At 43.3% G+C, this 19,022-nt stretch overlaps 1 protein-coding gene across 1 annotated transcript in view; it reads left to right on the top strand.

Moving 5' to 3' along the window:
- Plxna4 (plexin A4) overlaps nt 1-19,022 on the top strand; it is a 338,047-nt gene that overhangs the window by 188,803 nt on the left and 130,222 nt on the right. The window contains exon 3 of the mRNA XM_090333317.1: nt 6,465-6,596. Coding sequence (XP_090189443.1) covers nt 6,465-6,596 — 132 coding nt within the window. The remainder of the gene's footprint in view (nt 1-6,464; nt 6,597-19,022) is intronic.

Genomic DNA, 19,022 nt, shown 5'->3' with positions numbered 1-19,022 from the left:
AAGCAAGGGGGCTGGCTGCCTAGGGAGATCCTGGGCTGGAGGCTAACTGGCTGGGGAAGAAAGGTAAGGCTATGTGCTTGTGTCCCTGCTAAGCTGCACGTGGGCAATGGTACACACAGCACTGGAATGAGGGTTTCTGCTGGGCCAACCAGGGCTGATACTAGATCCTAGTATGGCCTCACCAATTTTTTTTAAAAAAATATTTTTATTGTAATTAATAAAATGGTTACATGTTATTTGCCAGATAGAAGGTGCATTAATTCACATACATTGATACCCTTTCACATGTCTTGGTACCATTACCCTCTTCCCCACCCCCCCACCCATCTTGGTTTTCCCCCCTTCCCTATCCTCACCAGTTCTTAATATTGAAATACATCCATGCCAGTGGCAGTTAGCTGACTCCTGAATACTGATTACTCACCACTATCTAATTGTCCCCTCTACCTTGTCCCCAGGAGTAGGCGCAAAGGACCTCCATAAACCCATACCACAGCCACTGCTCTGCCTGGTTGGTCCTCTGTTGGAAGCAGCTGTTACACATTTTAACTGTGACCTTAGCTACTAGAGGTTTTTGATACACAAGAACTGAGTCCATGGTGTAGAATGGCCTGTGAAAATGCAGAATGCTAGACAAGATCAGAACCAAACCTAGATAGTTGGAATGCAGAATGCTAGACAAGATCAGAACCAAACCTAGACAGTTGGGCATTCTGACTTGCTTGGCTAAATGGGAACCATAATGCTGAGTGGCCCCTAAGCATCAAAAGTCTGAAAACCATGTATGTGATGCACTGTGTTTCACTGCAGATAGGAAATCTCTGGAGACACTAAGGTTTGTGGCCGGGCAAGATCTCCACCAACAACACCGCTCAGGAGGATAGTCACCAAGCCGAATTCATGAGTTGCTTAGTGAGTACAGAATCAGGGTGCAAAGAAGAGACTCATTTAGAAGGATGACTTCCAATATGGTGGCCACTCGCTATATAGCAAGTGCCTGAAGCATAGCTAATCCCAAATTATATGTGCTTTATGCATAAAATATTCCAGTTTTCAATTATTTCATATGATAAAAATAATAATACAAAAAATTCTCATTTGTAGTTGTATCCATGTCAACAGTTCTGTTGATATACAAATGTGATCGTAGTTGGAGTATATTGAATAAACTGTGTTAGGAAAGTTAATATTACCATTCTGGTGGGTGATAAATGAATGTATCACTCCGTCAAAGGACTCATATGGTTTCTTCCTTGTATCAGCCTCAGAGACTATCATCTTGCAACCCACAAACTTATATTTATAATCCACCATTGATTTCTTTTCATTTTAAAATATCAGTTTCTATTTGATCCTTTCTCACTGTTTAGGTAATCCACAGGCACTGTGTACACTAAATAAAGTAATGTATCTTTTCTATTAAGTTGCCATCTCCTAACTTTTAGGAATTCTACACTCTTGACTGAAACACATCCAAGAGTCTCCTTTCATGGTAGCTTTCCAGTTTTTCCTTTTTTTTCTGGAGATCCTTTTTTCCTGGGATTATGTTTCTACCTTATGAGTGGAATGAGTATAATATTCCACTTTCAAGTGAACTTGACCAAGATGACAGCTCTCTTGGGCTGTTATCTCTGAAATCCCATTGGAATGTTGCCTAGCATTCTTATAGGATGCTCTGGTTTATCAAGAGTAGAAAATGGTATATTAAGTTCCCTTTGCTTGATCTCTTACCTGGATCACATCTAAACATTCAGAGACCACTGTAGGAGAATGTGGGGTGTGTATGTGTGTGTGTGTGTGTGTGTGTGTGTGTGTGTGTGTGTGTGTGTGTGTGTGTTGGTATGGGAACTTGAACTCAGAGATGAAGTGCTGTTACCTTCTTTTTGCTCAAAGACGGTACTCCACCATTTGAACCACACCTCCACTTGCAGATGTTTGGTGAGTAACTGGATATAAGTATCTCATGAATGTTCCTACCCAGTCCAACTCTGAACCATGATCCTCAATATGGTTCTCTAGAGTATCTAGGATGACAGGAGTGAGTCACCAGCACCTGGCTAAAATGTCATTGTTTTACTTGTTCAGTAATGTCTACATCTTGGGAATTTGAGGAAAGCAGCAGACACGACCTCTACCCTAAAAAGCTCCCAGCAGAGGGGCTGTCTTCCTCATCACTACACCCTCACTATGAGGCCTCTAGAAGAAGGAGCATCCTAACTGTAGGTGGCCTTCATGGCTGGGTTTCTTGCTACCACCAAGTGCTTGGGATCATCTGTAAATTTTCCTGCTTTCTCCCTTACACCGTTTATGTAAAAAAAAAAATTCTTACGCAAGACACTAGTGCTTGGGGAGTTCTCAGTTCTATGTCTCCACAAACAAATATGTCTTTTCCTGTCTCTAAGTCAGGTCTTCCTCCATGACCAAGCTGCCCCAAAGTCCCATAGAGACTCATTATCTTTAAATACCTTTTCACATAGAACCTTGTCGAAGGCTTTTGCAAAAATCCAAATAGCTAATAGGCAAATGTTGAGGCAGCTATCAGAAGACTTGGATTCGAGTCCAACCTCATACTGGCTTACCACTGAAGTGTGGGAAAGGCGCAGAAAAATCCTGTCTCAGTTGCTTCATCAGTAAAATGAGAATGATTATGCTGACAGTCAACATCATAAAAATTTTACAACCATCAGATGAGATAGTGTTCTTTAGAAATGTTTTGCAAGGTATTAAACAAAAATATAAGGGCTCATTATTTGGAAAATTTACAACCTCATCTTCATTCATATGCATGTTCCTCTCCCTAAAGAACTACAGTAGATAAAGACAAGATTCTACCTCTACCCCCAGGGTGACATTGTTTAACATCAACTACTTTGACTCCTTGAGATAATACATACCCAGTGCAATATGAGAATTTCACTCAGCGGGTGAGCTCACACTCACAGATGCAAGAATATTGCAATCAGTTAGACCTTGGTGTGGATCTAGGTTCTGATATTCACCACATGTGTGACCTTGAACAAGTTATTTGAATTGTTTTGCTTCACCAGAGGTGAAGAAAGTATTAACACTTACTTTATTCATTGTGAGATGCCAGTGTCTGACATAGTAGCCATTCAATAATGAACAGTTTGCAGCTGGTGGTGTGGCTCCATCTCAGGTCTATAATCCCAACTAATCAAGAGATGGAGCAGTGTGGGGGGGGTAAGGGAGGATAGGATGGTCATGGGGTTGAGGCTAGCCCAGGAAATCTTAGAAAGGCCTTATTTCAAAATCAAAAAGCAAATGAAAGGGAAAAAGAAAAAAATGAAAGGCTATGAATGTTGTTTAACTACTTGAGTAGTAGAGGGCTTGCCTACCATACTCAAGGCCTTGCGGTTCAAGCCGTAGGATTACTAAAATCAATCAATCAATAAATGTGAAAATAAAGGACAGTTCATATTGACCCAAGAGCCATTCTACCTACATTTCAGGACTTCCCATCAAACATTCAAACAATTCCAACATACGTGTCAAATTCTCTTAAGAGATAGAGACATGACCAGTTTCCATTCTGTATTATGAAGTGCTGTGGATTAGTGAGTGGAGAGGGAGAAACACATTTCCAGTTGCTCATACCCTTTCTGGCTGAGTGTGGAGAAGGCTGGGGGACACAGATACCCTGTGAAAATTTGGACCATTGGCCTCTTCTGGTCCCTCCCTCATCCAGCCCTCTGGCTTTGCCCCACATCACCCATTTTTCTCTGAGATCTATTACATTCAAAGCATCACTTCTATTAGGGAGCTGGAGAGTTGGAGACAGATGATAAAGTCACTGCTCAGGCGCTGAATCTAATTTCTATTGGGGATGGGGAGTCCCATCAACACATTAAATGGATGTTAGTTCCACCAACATTTCCTTCAGGAGTCTGTGCCTATAGGCAGCCTGAGGGGCTTGGAGAGCAGCCAGGGCCCTCACTATCACTCTCTGCTCCCATTCCAGGCCACTTCCTAGCTAGGGATGAAGACTGGCTGGGCCAAGGGCCAAGGCCATCACTCTACGGTCAGACTTGGGTGGTAATCTCAATTGGCTTCAATGAACTCCAATTTCCTTCAGATTAAAAGAGGGCCAGGCCAATATGAACATCATGTGGCTTGTGGTGGCTGTATAAAAAGGGTTCTAAGAGCCTGAAGTATTTTGATCTATAGGAGTAAACATCTTTCACTTTAATTCCTTTACATGTGTTTGTTATCATTTTCATGAGCTTTGTGTTAAGCAAAGAGGACTCTCAACTTCATTCATTAGTTCATTTTGAATATAAATATTGGTCAAGCACAGGTTTTGTCTTTTTTTTGTTGTTCCAGTCCTGGGGTTTGAACTCTGTCCCTGGACATTTTTGTTCAAGGCCAGGACTCTACTATTTGAACCACAATTCCACTTCAGAATTTTGGTGGTTAATTGGAAGTAAGAGTCTTAAAAGACTTTCCTATTTTGATTGGCTTTAGACTCCTGAGTGGCTAGGATTATAAGCACCAGTACCTGGTATCAAGCACAGTTTTTGAACATCAGTGTCAAGAAGGACTAAAGAAATCCTCTGGATCTCTCTTCCTTCCATCTCCAGGAATAAGATCTTTCCTCTAAATAGACTTCTAAGTAAAACTCATGCTCACTGCTTGATGAACCTACTCTCATTTTCTTTATCTATTATCAATATATGAGTTGGGAATTTTGATGTGTGAGTAAGCCTTTGCATTACTGTAACAATATGGAAATGTCTTAAGGATCTGGAATTTCCTGACAATAGGTCAACTATGCTGTTATTTGGACTAAGTGGTTTGGGGATGTCACCAAGGACTATTCGTTTTGCACCTGTAAGCTTTCCTTCCCTGGCTCCATCTCTTCTTGTCACAGAAAGGTTGCCAACATATCTTTGTTTCTTTGACTCTACAGAGGGTGAGAAGAGATCTTTCTCTCTGCCATACATCCCTACTTTTCTCTGCTGAAGCCCATTAATGAGCTTGAGCCAGTTACTTCTCAGTCACTATAGCATGAAAGATGGTACCATGAGAGTAGGTTCAGAACCATAAGAGGGTGACAGAGGGAGACATGTGTGCTCAAGGGACCACTTGAGCCATGACAAATGAGTCCATAATTTTGAGAGAATTGTATTACGTGCAAAGCTGTCTCCCAGCTTTGAGGTCTGAGAAGCTTACAGATAATGGCTTAAAAGGAAAACAACAACAACAAATGAAATCTTGAACAAATGTAAAAATCAAATGTAAAGTATCCTGACATCAGTGTTCAGTGGACTCGACAGAATCAGGAACCACCAGAATTGCTAGTGGTGCAATAGGATCAGGCTTGGTTCCTTTTAAAACATTTACCTACTTGCCTGGACTTCATCAGAGGTTAAAAATTATGAATTAAAATAAACTGGGATGTTTTTAGAGGGGATGGTTGGAATGTGATGTTTTCTTTTGTTTGGTTATTGAAATCTCTACAATTTCAGGTGCTTTGCAAAGTCTTGCACTAACGAAATTTAACCCAATTCAGTTAATCTCCTACCTGTCACTTATTACAAATGTTATATCTTCAGTAGCATTTATTCCCAATTTATGTGTGTAGTGTTTTTTAAGAGCATTGCTATGTTAGAGCTGTGTGCTCAGACTCAGGATGATTCTAGATACCTAGACAGACATCCAGGAGCCAGGCCAGCATGTGTCAGGTCAGAAGCCTGTGTCTTTTTTAGATTGATTCTCAGTGATGATGGAGGGTATGTGCAAAAGTCTCTTCCAGTTGTCTCCACAAACAATTCTAGGAAGGGCTCGTGAGTGGTCCAAGGACCATTGACTCTGCAAGTATTCTTGGAAGAGTGAGGGTGACTCATGCTTGAGCCACATTTTCCTGTAATGTCCACACCCTTTTCCCTGGAGGAAAAGAACCTTCAGGACGTACTCTTTACTCCAAAGCCTGAAGTACCAGCCAATAGTTTCCATGGCAAAATGAAACCAATGATCTCAGAATAACAATTTCCAAGAATTAGCCCACATGAGTATGCCCAAATTATTTTCTGCTAACAAATATGATAACAAATATTGTTTTTCTGATGAAGGATGACATTGCCATCTGAAACAGTCTCAGTTTGCCCAATCCCCATATCTCACATTGCTTTTGCCAATACCATTCCCATCTTCTTCTCCAAAGACCAATAATGCCTCAAAGACCTTATCCTGAGGCATGATGGATCTTAGAAAAGGAGACCAGATTGGTCTGTCCTCTGTCCTTGTTTGTGGCTTTCCTATCCAGAGACCAAGGTGGGCTTGTATCCTCCCTGCTCCTGGCCTTGTTCTCTGAACTTTATGGGGACAGAGCTCATTGACCCCTGCCTTAGCTGTTGGCAGAATCTCTGGGATCAAGTTGGTCTGTGGGTAGTGTAGGACCTGAACTCATGTCTGCTTTTTTCCCCCTATCTTCCTTTTCTCTGTAGATCCGAGTGGATGGGCCTAGAGGCAACGCCCTCCAGTATGAGACTGTGCAGGTAGTAGATCCCGGTCCAGTTCTCAGGGACATGGCCTTCTCCAAGGATCACGAGCAACTCTACATCATGTCAGAAAGGCAGGTAAGGCTCTTTGGACTCGGCTAGACATTTGTCTTGCAACTAAATACTAGCCTGTGGCTCTGTGGAAACCTACAGGAGGCCGGCTGCACAGAGGTGATTTGATTTATTTGGCTCAGCGTGTTTCCTTTCAGTTCTGCTGCCTGGGGACTGAAGCTGGGTGTGCTGTAACAGGGAATGAAACATTTGAAATATCAAAATATTCGTGAGTCTAGGACAAATCCACTAACTTCAAAATGATAGCGTGAATAGGTTTAGGGACAACATTTTTCCTCTTTTGTAGAAACATGGTACGTAATGCCCAAGTTCTTGGTCCAAAGTTCTTACCTAATGTGTAATATCCTACCAAAGTCATCTGTCTGGACCCAGGAAGTTTGTGATGGGCAAAGATATACTCACAAAAGACCCTAAACAAGGGAACATCATGAAATAGCCAAGTGGATAAAGAATTAGGGAGCAGAATTACATCCCCCACCCCTTCCTACTTGTGCTCCCTGTCCCCCCAGATATACCCACTGCAGATTACTATATTTCTGCCCATCATCTCTGCATTGGTTGGGTCATCCCAAGAGCTGTCCTTCCAGCTCATGAATATGGATGTGTCAGCGCTGAGGGGCAGAGGCCACATCCATGAGCAATGGCTCCCCATCTTATTCGTCTTCATTAGCGTTGCCTGAACTCTCGGGAGGACCTCACTGACAGAGTGTGGATTGTGTTTCACCCATCCCCTGCTCCTCAGAGTGAGAGAGATGAATTCCACATTATGCCACCCACAGGGCTTGTGTATTATGCCCCAGCATCTCACAGCTACGCCACCCTCCCCGAGAGCTGGATGACATCTGCTCTTGGTGTGGGGCTCCCTGGTTGGATTGCCCAGCTTCAGCCACACTGGAATCCATTGTGGTGTTCTTGTGGACGCCAGGGCTTGGGAATGCCCTCACAGGGCTTGGGAATGCCCTTATGTGGGGTGAGTGTGAACCATTTTGCCTAGAGAATGAGGATGTCTGAGCAGAGAATGAGGTTGTCCTGCTGTCTCCATTCCTTGTTTTTCTTAGTGAGGTTAACCCCCCCCCCACACACACACATACACACATACACACACACATTCACACTCTTGGTCTGCTTCAAGGCCCTGGGAGCTGAGGGGGAGCACCTTTCCATGTTAGAATGAATCTTTTGGAGAGCAACAAGGTCAGCTCAAGTCTGTAGACTTGACCAACTTGAGTGACCTATCAGTCTGTGGTGTAATAGACCACAGACTATGACCCTTAGAAGTTCAAGATTAAGGTGTCAGTAGACTTGACTTCTTTGGAGCTTGTCTCCTTGGTTCACAGATGTCCATCTTCTTCCTGTGCCTTCACATGGTCTGCCATCTGTGTGTGCCTTTCCGTGTAAGAACACTAGTCAGATTAGGTTAGGCCCCTCATAAATAGCCTCAATTTTAATTTACAGCCCTTAGAGAGAGAATCTCCAGATGTCTTCACATGTGGAGATACTGGATTTGAAGGGAGCTGTAATATCCTAACATCACCACCGTGACTTGTCTTATTTATACTTACTTATTTATTTTTGGTCAGCCATGGAGTTAAACTCTGGGGCCCGGATACTGTTCCTGAGCTCCATTTTTGCTCAAGGCTAGTTCTCCATCACTTTGAGCCATAGCACCACTTCTGGTTTTCTGCTGGTTAACTGGAGATAAGAATCTCATGGCCTTTCCTGTTAGGGCTGGCTTTGAACCTGGATCCTCAAATCTCAGCTCCTGAGTAGCTAGGATTATAGGCATGGGTCATCAGCATCTGGCTACAATAATATTTTTACCTAGTAAACTCACTGTTTCAATAAAATCGCCTGCTTTCTTTCTTAAACAGTTCCAAGTGATTCTTAAGTAGCGTTGGATTAGTCCTGGTGACAAGAAACTTTCTATAACTAGTTAGGATCTGCGGACTGCTGGGCCTAGGTCACACCTGTTGGCTCTGCTCTTGTGATGTAAAACTATGGTAAGCCAATACATCAACAAATGTAAACTAAGACAGGCAGCAAACAGCAGTTTTTTAACCTTTGAGTCAACCTATTGGAGGATGAGGTAACCTTGGAATCTTGGTGAAACTACTGCAGGCAGGGACTCAAAGAAATGCAAGGAGCAAAGTCCTTCATCTGTTGGCATCCAAGCCTAGAAAGAGGTGTGGATGCTGACTCAGATGCTTTCTTCAAGTTGTCATTGGAGAAGAATTCCCTCTTACTGCTTTGATCACTGTTTCTCAGTCTCCTCTTCTGGTTTCTTCTCCTCTTCTCACTACCTACCTCATCTTATACTTGTTCTTTAACAAACCATTTAGTTCCATGACTCTCTAATCCCATGTTTTTTCTTTGGGTCCTACCTTACATAACCAACTACCTCCCTCCCTGCCATCTTTACCTATATGTCTCACAGGTCTTTGATTTAACATGGCTGACCTCTACATCTTCCTCTCTAACATTCCTTTCTTGTTCACATCCCATCCCAGATGACAGCAACCACATAATTCAAAATAAAAGCCATTCAGCCATCTTTGACTCTTGCCTTTATTCCTTGCCTCCACAAAGTGTGTTGAAAAATTCTAATAGCTCTAAAAATGTTTCCAGAATATGACTACTTGCTAGCCATCATAATGCCACTTTGTAACAGCCCCTTAAATGCACCTACTCTTCTTAACCTTCCCTTTCCAGGCTTTATTTTTTAGGGGTGCAAATATCAGTTTTTTAAAGTTTACATTGGATCATGTCTTTTCCTCTGGTCAGATACTTGCAACAGCCAAAGCATTCACCAAGACCCAGAAGGCTCTATGCACACTGGGAAACACTAGACTTCACTATCCTTGCTCTTCACTTTGTCATTCTCTTCCCCTCATCTGTGCTGCAGATCCAGGGAATGGGGGGCGTGAATGTCTGTACACAGATATGTCCTAGGTGATCTCTAAGTGATTGTTCCCTTGATCTGATGTTCTCTGCAAAAAACTACAAAGATGATTCTCTGTTGAGGCTTTGCTTTTATGGGGGGCCTCCCTGAGCTCCCCAGAGAAAATCCCAGCCAGGTCTCCATTCAGACCCAGAAATTGCCATGTCCTCATTGATCTCTATTTTTATTTGTAGCGCTTCATCTATTTTTAGGCACTTTATATATGTTATGTTTATTACCTTTTGTGTACCATCCACGTTTAGAACGTAAGCTCCATGAGACTACAAATATTGGTTTTTTTAGTCATTTTTGTTCATGTATGTATCTATCAACAGCCTACTAAAAATGCTCTGACACATAAATACTCCATACATTACAGGTATCCCATATGTATTCATTCATCTGGGTGAATGAATGAATAAATTAATCTGAGCTAAAATGATCTACAAAAGGGCCAGGCATGGTGAGATACACCTGTAATTCAAGCTACTTGGGAAGTAAAGGTAGGAGGATCACAGTTGAAGGCCAGCACAGAGGAAGTTACTCTATGATCCCACCTGAAAAATGAACTAAAAGCAAAAAGGACTGGGGCTATAGTTCAAATAATGGAGCTCTTGCCTAGTAAAGGCAAGGCCTTGAATTCCTGATTTTAATTCACAGTATTGAAAACAAAAACAGCAGTTTAAAAAATAAAACAAAAGAGGTCTATAGGCCCTTAGCCTCTTCCTTCAATCCGTTTGTTCCTGTCACGAAATACCAAAACCTACCATCTCCCATAAAACACCCTGGAGTCTCTATTGCCTGATCTCAGTGGAAAGACAGCCTCTCAGCTCCTAAGTATGGTGGAGTAGCAATCTGAATTACAACCCACAAGGCTCACATTAGAGTAAAAGACAATTCTCTTCAGGGAGGGGAGAGTGTGTAAGAGAGAGCTAGTAGTGAAAAATGTGGCTCTGCCACATCTGTTCTTAGACACTCCTGCCTCCTCTCTCATATCTTTTGGAAGTTGTAGTAGGACCTTGGGCCCTTGAACCCTTAGGGAATAACAGGCTGGTGAGGAGAGAGGGGGGGAAGGAACAGGGTCTGGAAGGCTGTGAGCAAAACTGGCAGCTCTTCTACCCACAATGGTTTCCATTGATGATTTACCATTGCTCTTGGCATGAGCCCAGCTTTTCAGCCCCATGCTGTAACTCCTATCCTCGGCTTGGGAACTTATTTCCCAAACCTATCCTCTGGTTCCCTTGTGAAGGCACATGGGCCGACTTCCATCCCGACCCCCTTCTACAGCCCACTCCACTCCGCATTTCCTCTGGTGGAGAAACCCTCTCCCACCCTCTATAGCTGCCTAATGTCCCAGGGAGTGGTAGAACAGTTCTTTGAAGGATGATTGCCAAGTAGAGATGTTGCTCAAGTGGTAGAACATTAGCCTAGCCAATATGAGGCCCAGAGATTCAAAACAAAAAAAAGGAAGGAAGGAAGGAAAGCAAAGGAAAGGAATATGTTGCCAGAGGACTTCTCCTGAGGAAGGAGCATAGGAGCATGGAGTAGAAAACAGTGAAGTGGTGGGAGGTGGATGTCAGGAGAAGAGTGATCCAGGGAATGGAAAGTGTGTCAACCTAAGACAAGAACATGACTGATGGTTTTGAGAATGCAGAAGGGCTGTGTGGAGGGGGAGAATGGAAGGGAGCAGTAATTGTAGAAAGAGGCCCACTTAGGTTACATGGGACCCCATTTGTAACCTGTGAAATGGGGACATAGAAAATAAGATTGATCTAGATTAGTGGTAAGGTTTTGATGAGACACCCCATGTAAAGCATCTGAGTGCACACTGCTCAATGTCAATGTCATTTTGTCATCTGTATCAGCACCATGTCTTGTTCCTCTTCCTTGCAGTTCTGGGTATCTCTGTGGTGAGTGTGCATACATGTGTAGCAGCAGGTTCACGTGTGTTTTTGCACATCTCCCAGTCCCTGAGACTGCATCAGTCTGTCTCCCTTAGCCTCATCTGTATGTACTTGTATGTGTGTGGTGTGCATCTGCTGTCACTCCAGTATCCCCAAGGGAGTGTTCACATGTGCACCACAACCTTTGTGATCAAAACTTGCCCAGCCAAAGGGAGAGACAAGAGTGGAAATGTTAACGAGGCAGCATCTCAGGCCTGGGAATGACCACACATGAGGGGAAGCAGCAGTCCCCCACTCAAAGGGAGGCACTTCTTCTTAGGAAAAGTGGCAGATTTCCCGACCAGTTTCAGCATCTCTGCCACTACACACACCAGCTTTTCCCTGCTTGGAATCCATAGGTTTCCAGCACAAGTTTCTACTTGCTTGGGATCTATTTTATCTACTTTCAGTTGTGTCTGGGCCAAATCCACCTTTCATGGCACCCTTTGTTTTTATGATTTCTGTTGATATTGGATCTGTTTTCAGGTGTCTGGGAACACACACACACACACACACACACGTACACATGCACACACACATGCACAGACATACCACCATTACCACCATCACCTCCACCACCACTAGCACTAAAGCCCTTGCTATGGACCAGGAGGGCACACATGCTTCAGGGCTAGGATATGGGCTGCAGCTGGATCACCTACCTGTGCGGAACCAACTGGCTTTATGACACACAAAGTTAATTTATTTATTTATTCATTCACTCATTCATTCAAAATAGTCAATAAGTACCTACTATGTGAGAAACACCAGCCAAGGCCTCAGAGACACCACAGTGAAGAAGCCGATAAATATCCCTGTGATTTTAGCAAGAGGAGGCAGCCAAGAAGCAATCAACATAATAAATAAATCATAGAGTAGCTTAGCAGGTGATAAGTGTTACTGAAAATGGAAATTGAGCAGATAAGTGGAATCCAGAGCCTTGGCAGGGTCAAGAGGGCTGATTTTAAGCAGAGTTTCTGTGGTGGAACCCAGAGAGACCAAAGCATCTACCAGGAGAGGAAATGGTGTGAGGCTTCCTTCTGTCCCCTTCCTAATTCTCAGAGTTTCTTTTCAAGTTCTCTTCAGGGAGATTGGAGAGATAGAGCACCTGCTCTATGGGAGGCAAAGGGTGAGAATGTGCATTGGTGATGAGGAATTTTGCCAGGATGAGACTCTGAAATTTAAGTGAAAATCTGGGGTTGCAGGCCAAGGAAGGTTGGTGCAAGTTGGGGCTCCAGACACTGAAGTTTTATAGCACCTCTACCAAAGATTCCTTGGCCATTTCTTTGTGTCTTGGTGTCCCTTGGCATCTCTAGCCTGCTTCCCAAGGAGGCTCCCAGGGGAGCTGATGTGAGCGTGACAACCTTGGAGGTGTAGTTGTGCTGATAATTTCTGCAGCCCAAGGAGCTAGGGTCTTGAGAAGATTTTACACTTGAGTCCCCCCAGCTTGTCTCACGTGAAATGTGTTTGACAGTGACACTGCCACTGTCTCTCCTTCGTACTTTGTGTCCCTGCAGGGGACTGAGTTGTCAGTTCAAGTTTGTGTTTGGATGGCTGACACTGTGACAAGCCTGTTCAGACATTTGCTCCTGGCACCTAGACGGGGCTGTGTCTGAAGAATCCCTGGGAACTCAAACTTGAAGCATAGGCTGAGAAATGAGTGACAGGATACAGAGCAATCTCAGGCATCTGCAAAGAAGCAAAGAGATGTTGTAGCAATTCACCCAATATCATTCAGGTGCAAGGATGCCTCCCCACTGGTCTGGAGCATATCCCCAGAGTCCCCATATGTTGATTGCTGATGTGGTCCCTGTCCCCACATGTCATTGCTGAGATGGCCCTCTTTCCCTTCCTTCTACATTAAAGCAAAACATCCCCAGTTCATCACTGCAGAACTGAAAGGGACCAAATGGGAGGTGGCTGGCATCTCTCCCGGTTTTCTCCCATCCATAGGTTCTGGCAGCCTGGATTTTCTATTGCATCCTTGGAACTGGAAGACTCCCAAGGCTTTTGTTTTGCACCCGTCTTCTGCTCTTCCTTGCTCCTCTCCCACAGGACTGGTGAGCAAATGAAGCTCAGAGAAGACAACAGTTTGTCTGGAGTCACACAGCAAGTTGACAGAGGAGGAGGGGAGATCAGGCTTAAAGCTAGGGTGCCACTCCCACTGTAGTATCTTCCCCAGCCCCTCTCACACAAAGACCAGGGAACAGATTGCTAGCCATCTCCCCAGTCCATTAGGAAGGTCTCATGCCCTCCGGACATTTCGGAAGTCAAAAGCGTTCCACAAGAGTGGGATTGTAGACTGGAGTACTGAGGATGGTGGTGAGGACTCAAAGGTACCCCATCAACCTGGTAAAGGAGGGTCTTCCATGGCCCCAGCAAGTGTGGGAAAGAGCTCCTTGCAACATCTAGTGCTCCCACAGACAGCAGCAAAACTGTCCTTCCTCCATAGATGTGCTACTAAGCAGCCACTCTCACATCTTAAAGTCTGACTATGATGGAGTTTAGCAGCTTCCCTGAGAGGAGAGATCAGCTCTCAGTACACAGGCTGACTGGAAGGCAGAAGTGCTAGCCGGCTAGAGTCCCCAGGGAGCCATGGATAGACCATGAACTTGGCTTTTTATCCTGACCCTTTGTGCTCACCAGCTCTGCCACCCAAGGCAACTCGCTCAAGGAGTTCATGCTTTGGTTCCTTCATGTACAAAATGCAAGAGATAAAAATCATCTGTTGGTGGTTTTAGGATTAAAGCTGATCTAGATAGTGTGCCTCGCTTGTAGTAGGTTACCATAAGTGGCATTACTTCATCATTATGGCTATTAATATCGTTTTTAGAGGCTGGATTGTTGCTAGGGCCAGGCTATTATGCACAAATCCCCACAGGATGGAGAAAGGCAAGTTCAGCTCCAGTGTCTTGCTCCTACCTGGGAATCCCTGCTTCCCTTGTCCATTTTCAAGCCCCTAAGAAAACACAAAAGTAGAGACTTTCTTCATGCCAGTAAGGAGTCCTGCTTTCCAGGGCAGAAAGAGGCAGGAGCTTGTGTCTCCTTCCCCTAGAACAAGTCTTTGGCCTTCTACCTCCCACTCTGGGGAAGGCCCTTCATTTGAGTCCAGCTCCACTGGATATTTGAAGTTGACACACACTGAGCATTGGAAAGACTAAGGATATTGGCAGCAGATGGGAACATGGTTTGTTCCCCTTCTCTCTGTCCCAGGACAAGATGGGTATAAACATAGGACCAGGCAGTCAAGGTGGGAAAGAAGGAAAGACAATGAAATGCATGGGTCATTTATGAAGGAAAGCTTTGGCTGCTCTTTCCTGGTGAGCTTGGACATTCTTCTCCTAATTTGGCATTCTAGTACTTTTTGTCACTACAACAGCTTACTGTATAATCAGGCCTGGGCATTATGTAGCCCCCCTCTCAAAAAAAAAAAAAAGACAAAATCAAAAGAAGGCTAGAAGCTTCTGAACGATCTATAGGAAAAGTAAATGTGTAAGCATCCATCCCACTTGGAGACAGTCATGTACAGGAGACCTAGAGGTGGGAAATAGTCTGTGTGGGCAGCTAGGTCTGGGCAAAGAGTGGGAATGCAGACCAACCCCAGGGGAGTTCTAGGGCAGGGAGGGGTTCCAGTGCAGGGAGAGAGCACTCCATGAGGATGTAGACATGGATGACAAGCTGCCCCAGGAAATGAAGTGGGAGGGGCTGAGGATCTGGTATGGAGAGAAGGCCAACACAAAGTCAGTTCAGCCTCAAGGGCATTGGAAGAGAAGGGTCCTGCATGAAGGTTTCTCAGGAGACCTGGATTTCCTGTGGAATTAGGGCTTGGTAACTCTTAGTTTTTCAGTCATTGTGACAAAATTAACTTGAGGAAGGAAAGATTTTTCAGGTACAGTGGCTCATGCTTGTAATCTTAGCTACTCAAAGACATAAGTAGGAATTTCAAGTCAAAGACTCTATCTAAAAAAATACCTAAAGCAAAAAAGGGCTGGCGGTGTGATTAAAGTGGTAAAAGCATGAAGTGCAGAGTTCAAACATGAATAATACCCAAAATAAGAAGAATCAAGAAGTTGTAAGTACACAAGAAAAGGAGGAGGAAGAAGAGGAGGAGGAAGAGGAGGAGGAGAAAGAACAAGAGGAAGAACAAGAAGAAGGAAGACTATTTTGAGTCAGTTTCAGTGTTTTCAGTCCATGGTCATTGCCTCTTGTTTCTGTGTCTTTGGCAAGGTGGATGTCATGGCATGAAGCATATGGTGGCAGTATGGTAGAGCTGCTCACTTCATGGAAACCAGGAAGCAGAAAGAGGGAGGGAGGGAGGGAGGGAGAAAGGGAGAGAAGGGTTTGGATAAATTACATAAATTCATGGTCATGCCCTGAAGTAGCCTACTGCCTACAACTAGGCCCTGCTTCCTAAAGTCTCCCCCACCTCCCAACAGCTTATTAAGTTGTGAACCCATCAATAGATTGATCTTTGAGTGAAGTCGGAGCCCCCATGAGCCAATCATTTCCCAGAGGCTTCAGCCCTAAACTCTGCTTCTCTGGGGCCCATGCCTTCAACAACATGAGCTTGTGGGTAACATTTTTAATACATCAGTGGGGAGGGATTAAAAGAACTTTCGTCTGGAGGCTAAAGCTCAGTCTCCAGGTTGAAGAGCTTCCAGGTTGTCTCCTCTGCCCCACCCCAGGGCTGATGGAATACAGCTAGCACCCAATCCCAACCCATCTCGTCTGCCTTCAAAGGAAGGTGTCTGAATAGAAGTAGTTCTATCTATTTCTGATTGACTGTCACTAGAGTTCCACAGACAAGAGAGACTGGAAATATCCGATATTTAAGTGAATTATGCACTCAGTTTGAATATTGATGAGACCATTTCAAAAGTAAATAGGTGCATGTTAATTTATGCCATTGTTCAGAATGACTACATTGCATTAGTGATGTTACATGATTTTACCAAATGCAACATAAGGATAAAAGGAGAAATTACAAATGGCAGAGTTGCATCTCATTGTAGATTTTTAAGTGCATGTCAAGTATTATAAGAAGACAATGGAGATGTGAATTGGAAACTGACTCAAAGACAGATGCAATAGTTTCAAGGGGATGCATAATGATTAGGAAGAAGGACTACCCGCATATGTCTTCTTTAAAAGTTGAGCAACAAAGAAAGGGACGGAAGAATAGGATGGAAGATGGCACTCTGCAGGTCTGTGCTTCTGCTAGAGGATCACAACGTCTGAACCCAGCAGCTTTGCTTCCTGCCCGCGATTTTGCTACTTGATCTTGGGGAAAGTTTTCAACCTCTCTGCTTTTCAGTATTCTTTTATTTTGCCAGTCCTGAGGCTTGAATTCAGGGCCTCAGCACTGTACTTGAGCTTTCTCAAGGGTAGTACTCTACCACTTGAGCCACAGCACCACTTTCAGCTTTTTCTGTATATGTGGTACTGAAAATTAAACCCTGGGGTTCGTGCATGTCAGGCATGTACTCTACTAGTAAGCCACACTCTCAGCCCCCATATCAGTATTCTTCCCCCCAAAATGAGAGTGTGTGTGTGTGTGTGTGTGTGTGTGTGTGTGTGTTCTCACTCACTGAATGGCTACAATGAGTAGATTAGAAAATGAACATAAAATTCCAAAGACAGCATATAGCATCTAATGAGGATTTCATCCATCTTAGCTTCCACCTCTATTATTTTCATTCATCTTAGCTTCCACCTCTACTATTTTTAGCTTTGTAAAAATTATCATAAGGGTATCCATTATTTATAAACACACTCTTACAGTCTCCAGATGCTGGTTTCAGTGCCAAGAGTGACAGAGGACAAAGTCCTCTGTTAGCTCTATCTTCATTGAGTCAGCGGGTACCAAAGGCTTCTAATCTATCCCAGTTAAATGGGTAGTATCCAACTAACATACACAGATAATAACCAGGGACACCATTCGGACTTCAGATGGGAGGAAAGGCCAGGTCCTTCAAGAAATTCTGCTTCTCTGTGCACAAGGCTAGGATCTAATGGTCTGAGTAAGACGGTGGATCTAGGATGAACATTATAGTATGCACAATATCAGCTACTCTGCAGGTGGAGATAGAAGAATCTCAAGTTCGAGGCCAGCTCCACAGAGTTAACAAGTCTGTGTCTCAAATATATACAAAGGAAAAGAGGGTTTGTGTTAGCTAATTGCAAATGAGTTTCATAAACTTTCCTGGATAGACTGGCTTTGGACCATGATCTTCAGATCTCAGCCTCCTGAGTAGCTAGGATTATAGGCATGACTCATCCACACTCATTTTTATTAGAATTTTAAAAGAAACTTTTCTATTTATTGTACTAGGGATTGAACTCAAGGACCTTCAATTAGGAGCCATATCTCTAGTCTTTTTTACTTTAGTTTGTTTTCCAGATAAGTTCCTATGCTCAGTCAGGATTTGGACCATGATTCTCCCACCTGAAGCCCCCCACTAATTAGGGTTACCACTATACCCAGCCTGAAAATCTTCTGTCTGAAGCAACAAAAAAAGTTGACTTTACTTGTATATACCTGGAATTTAATACTAGCTGCTTTTTCCCTCTGTTGGTCTATGCCATTCATGCTTAGGCACCTTAGGTCAGCCATAAAAGAGCCTGGAGGTTCAGGAGAATTCTAGCATTCCGGGAGTAGAATGCAACATTGACATTCGTATTGGCTGGTTTTGTTTCAGAATATTGGAACAAATTTACAATTTGTATATGACACACATAATCAAAGTTGTAAACACAATCCTTTAAATAGCATCTTTATAATCCACTTCAATAGTATGGAACTATCCATGAAATTCATTTGGTATAACGCAGATGCTTCCTGCTTATGTAATTAAACACTTTTTTCTTTTAAAAGAATAAAAATGTTCCACATTTGGTGACCTTTTCAGTCCTGACAAGCAGCTGTCAGAGTATGCCACTTTGCTGATAACTTTGAAAAGCTAAGCACCTAATCTTCCCCTTCAATATGTAAGTAGTATGTTGCTGATGGGTAAGAAAGTAAATATTTTCACACAGAACTTATGATATGGCGAGACCATTGGAAGGGAGGGAAAAAAGATGTTTGGAAGAATTTTCACCATTATGTGATTTTTGTCACTGATAATGAGTGTGAAGCTTTAAAAATTCATATCTAAAAATTTAAAAAGTTAGGCACATGATCTACTTTCTTAAAAAATCTTCCATGGAAGAGTTATAAAGAGTTTTAACCCATTTGTTAAAAAATATAAAAAAATTCAGCACCTTCTGGTTAGTTGAAACAACTGAGTGACACCAGAGAAGGTGAGAATCTACTCTCAGAATTTCACAACCAGTCTTCACTTAATTGGTTCATGAAAACAAGGATAAAGAACTATCATGACTTAAGCAATATCCTGAGCAATGTGCTCTGTATCTGTATATGGTGTCCTTTCCCATTACGACAGCCGCTGGAACCCAGACCTTAGAATCTCGTATCCCTGGTTATTAAAGAAAGATTGATGATGATGATGCAACCAATCCTAATATCTCTTATCTGGATTAATAACATTTTCT

The sequence above is a fragment of the Megascapheus bottae genome, chromosome 5 (assembly GCF_031878675.1).
Source record: "Megascapheus bottae isolate mThoBot1 chromosome 5, mThoBot2.hap1, whole genome shotgun sequence".
Classification (NCBI taxonomy): domain Eukaryota; kingdom Metazoa; phylum Chordata; class Mammalia; order Rodentia; family Geomyidae; genus Megascapheus; species Megascapheus bottae.
The sequence above is the reverse complement of the archived record's forward strand: the minus strand, read 5'-3'. Positions and strand labels throughout refer to the sequence as shown.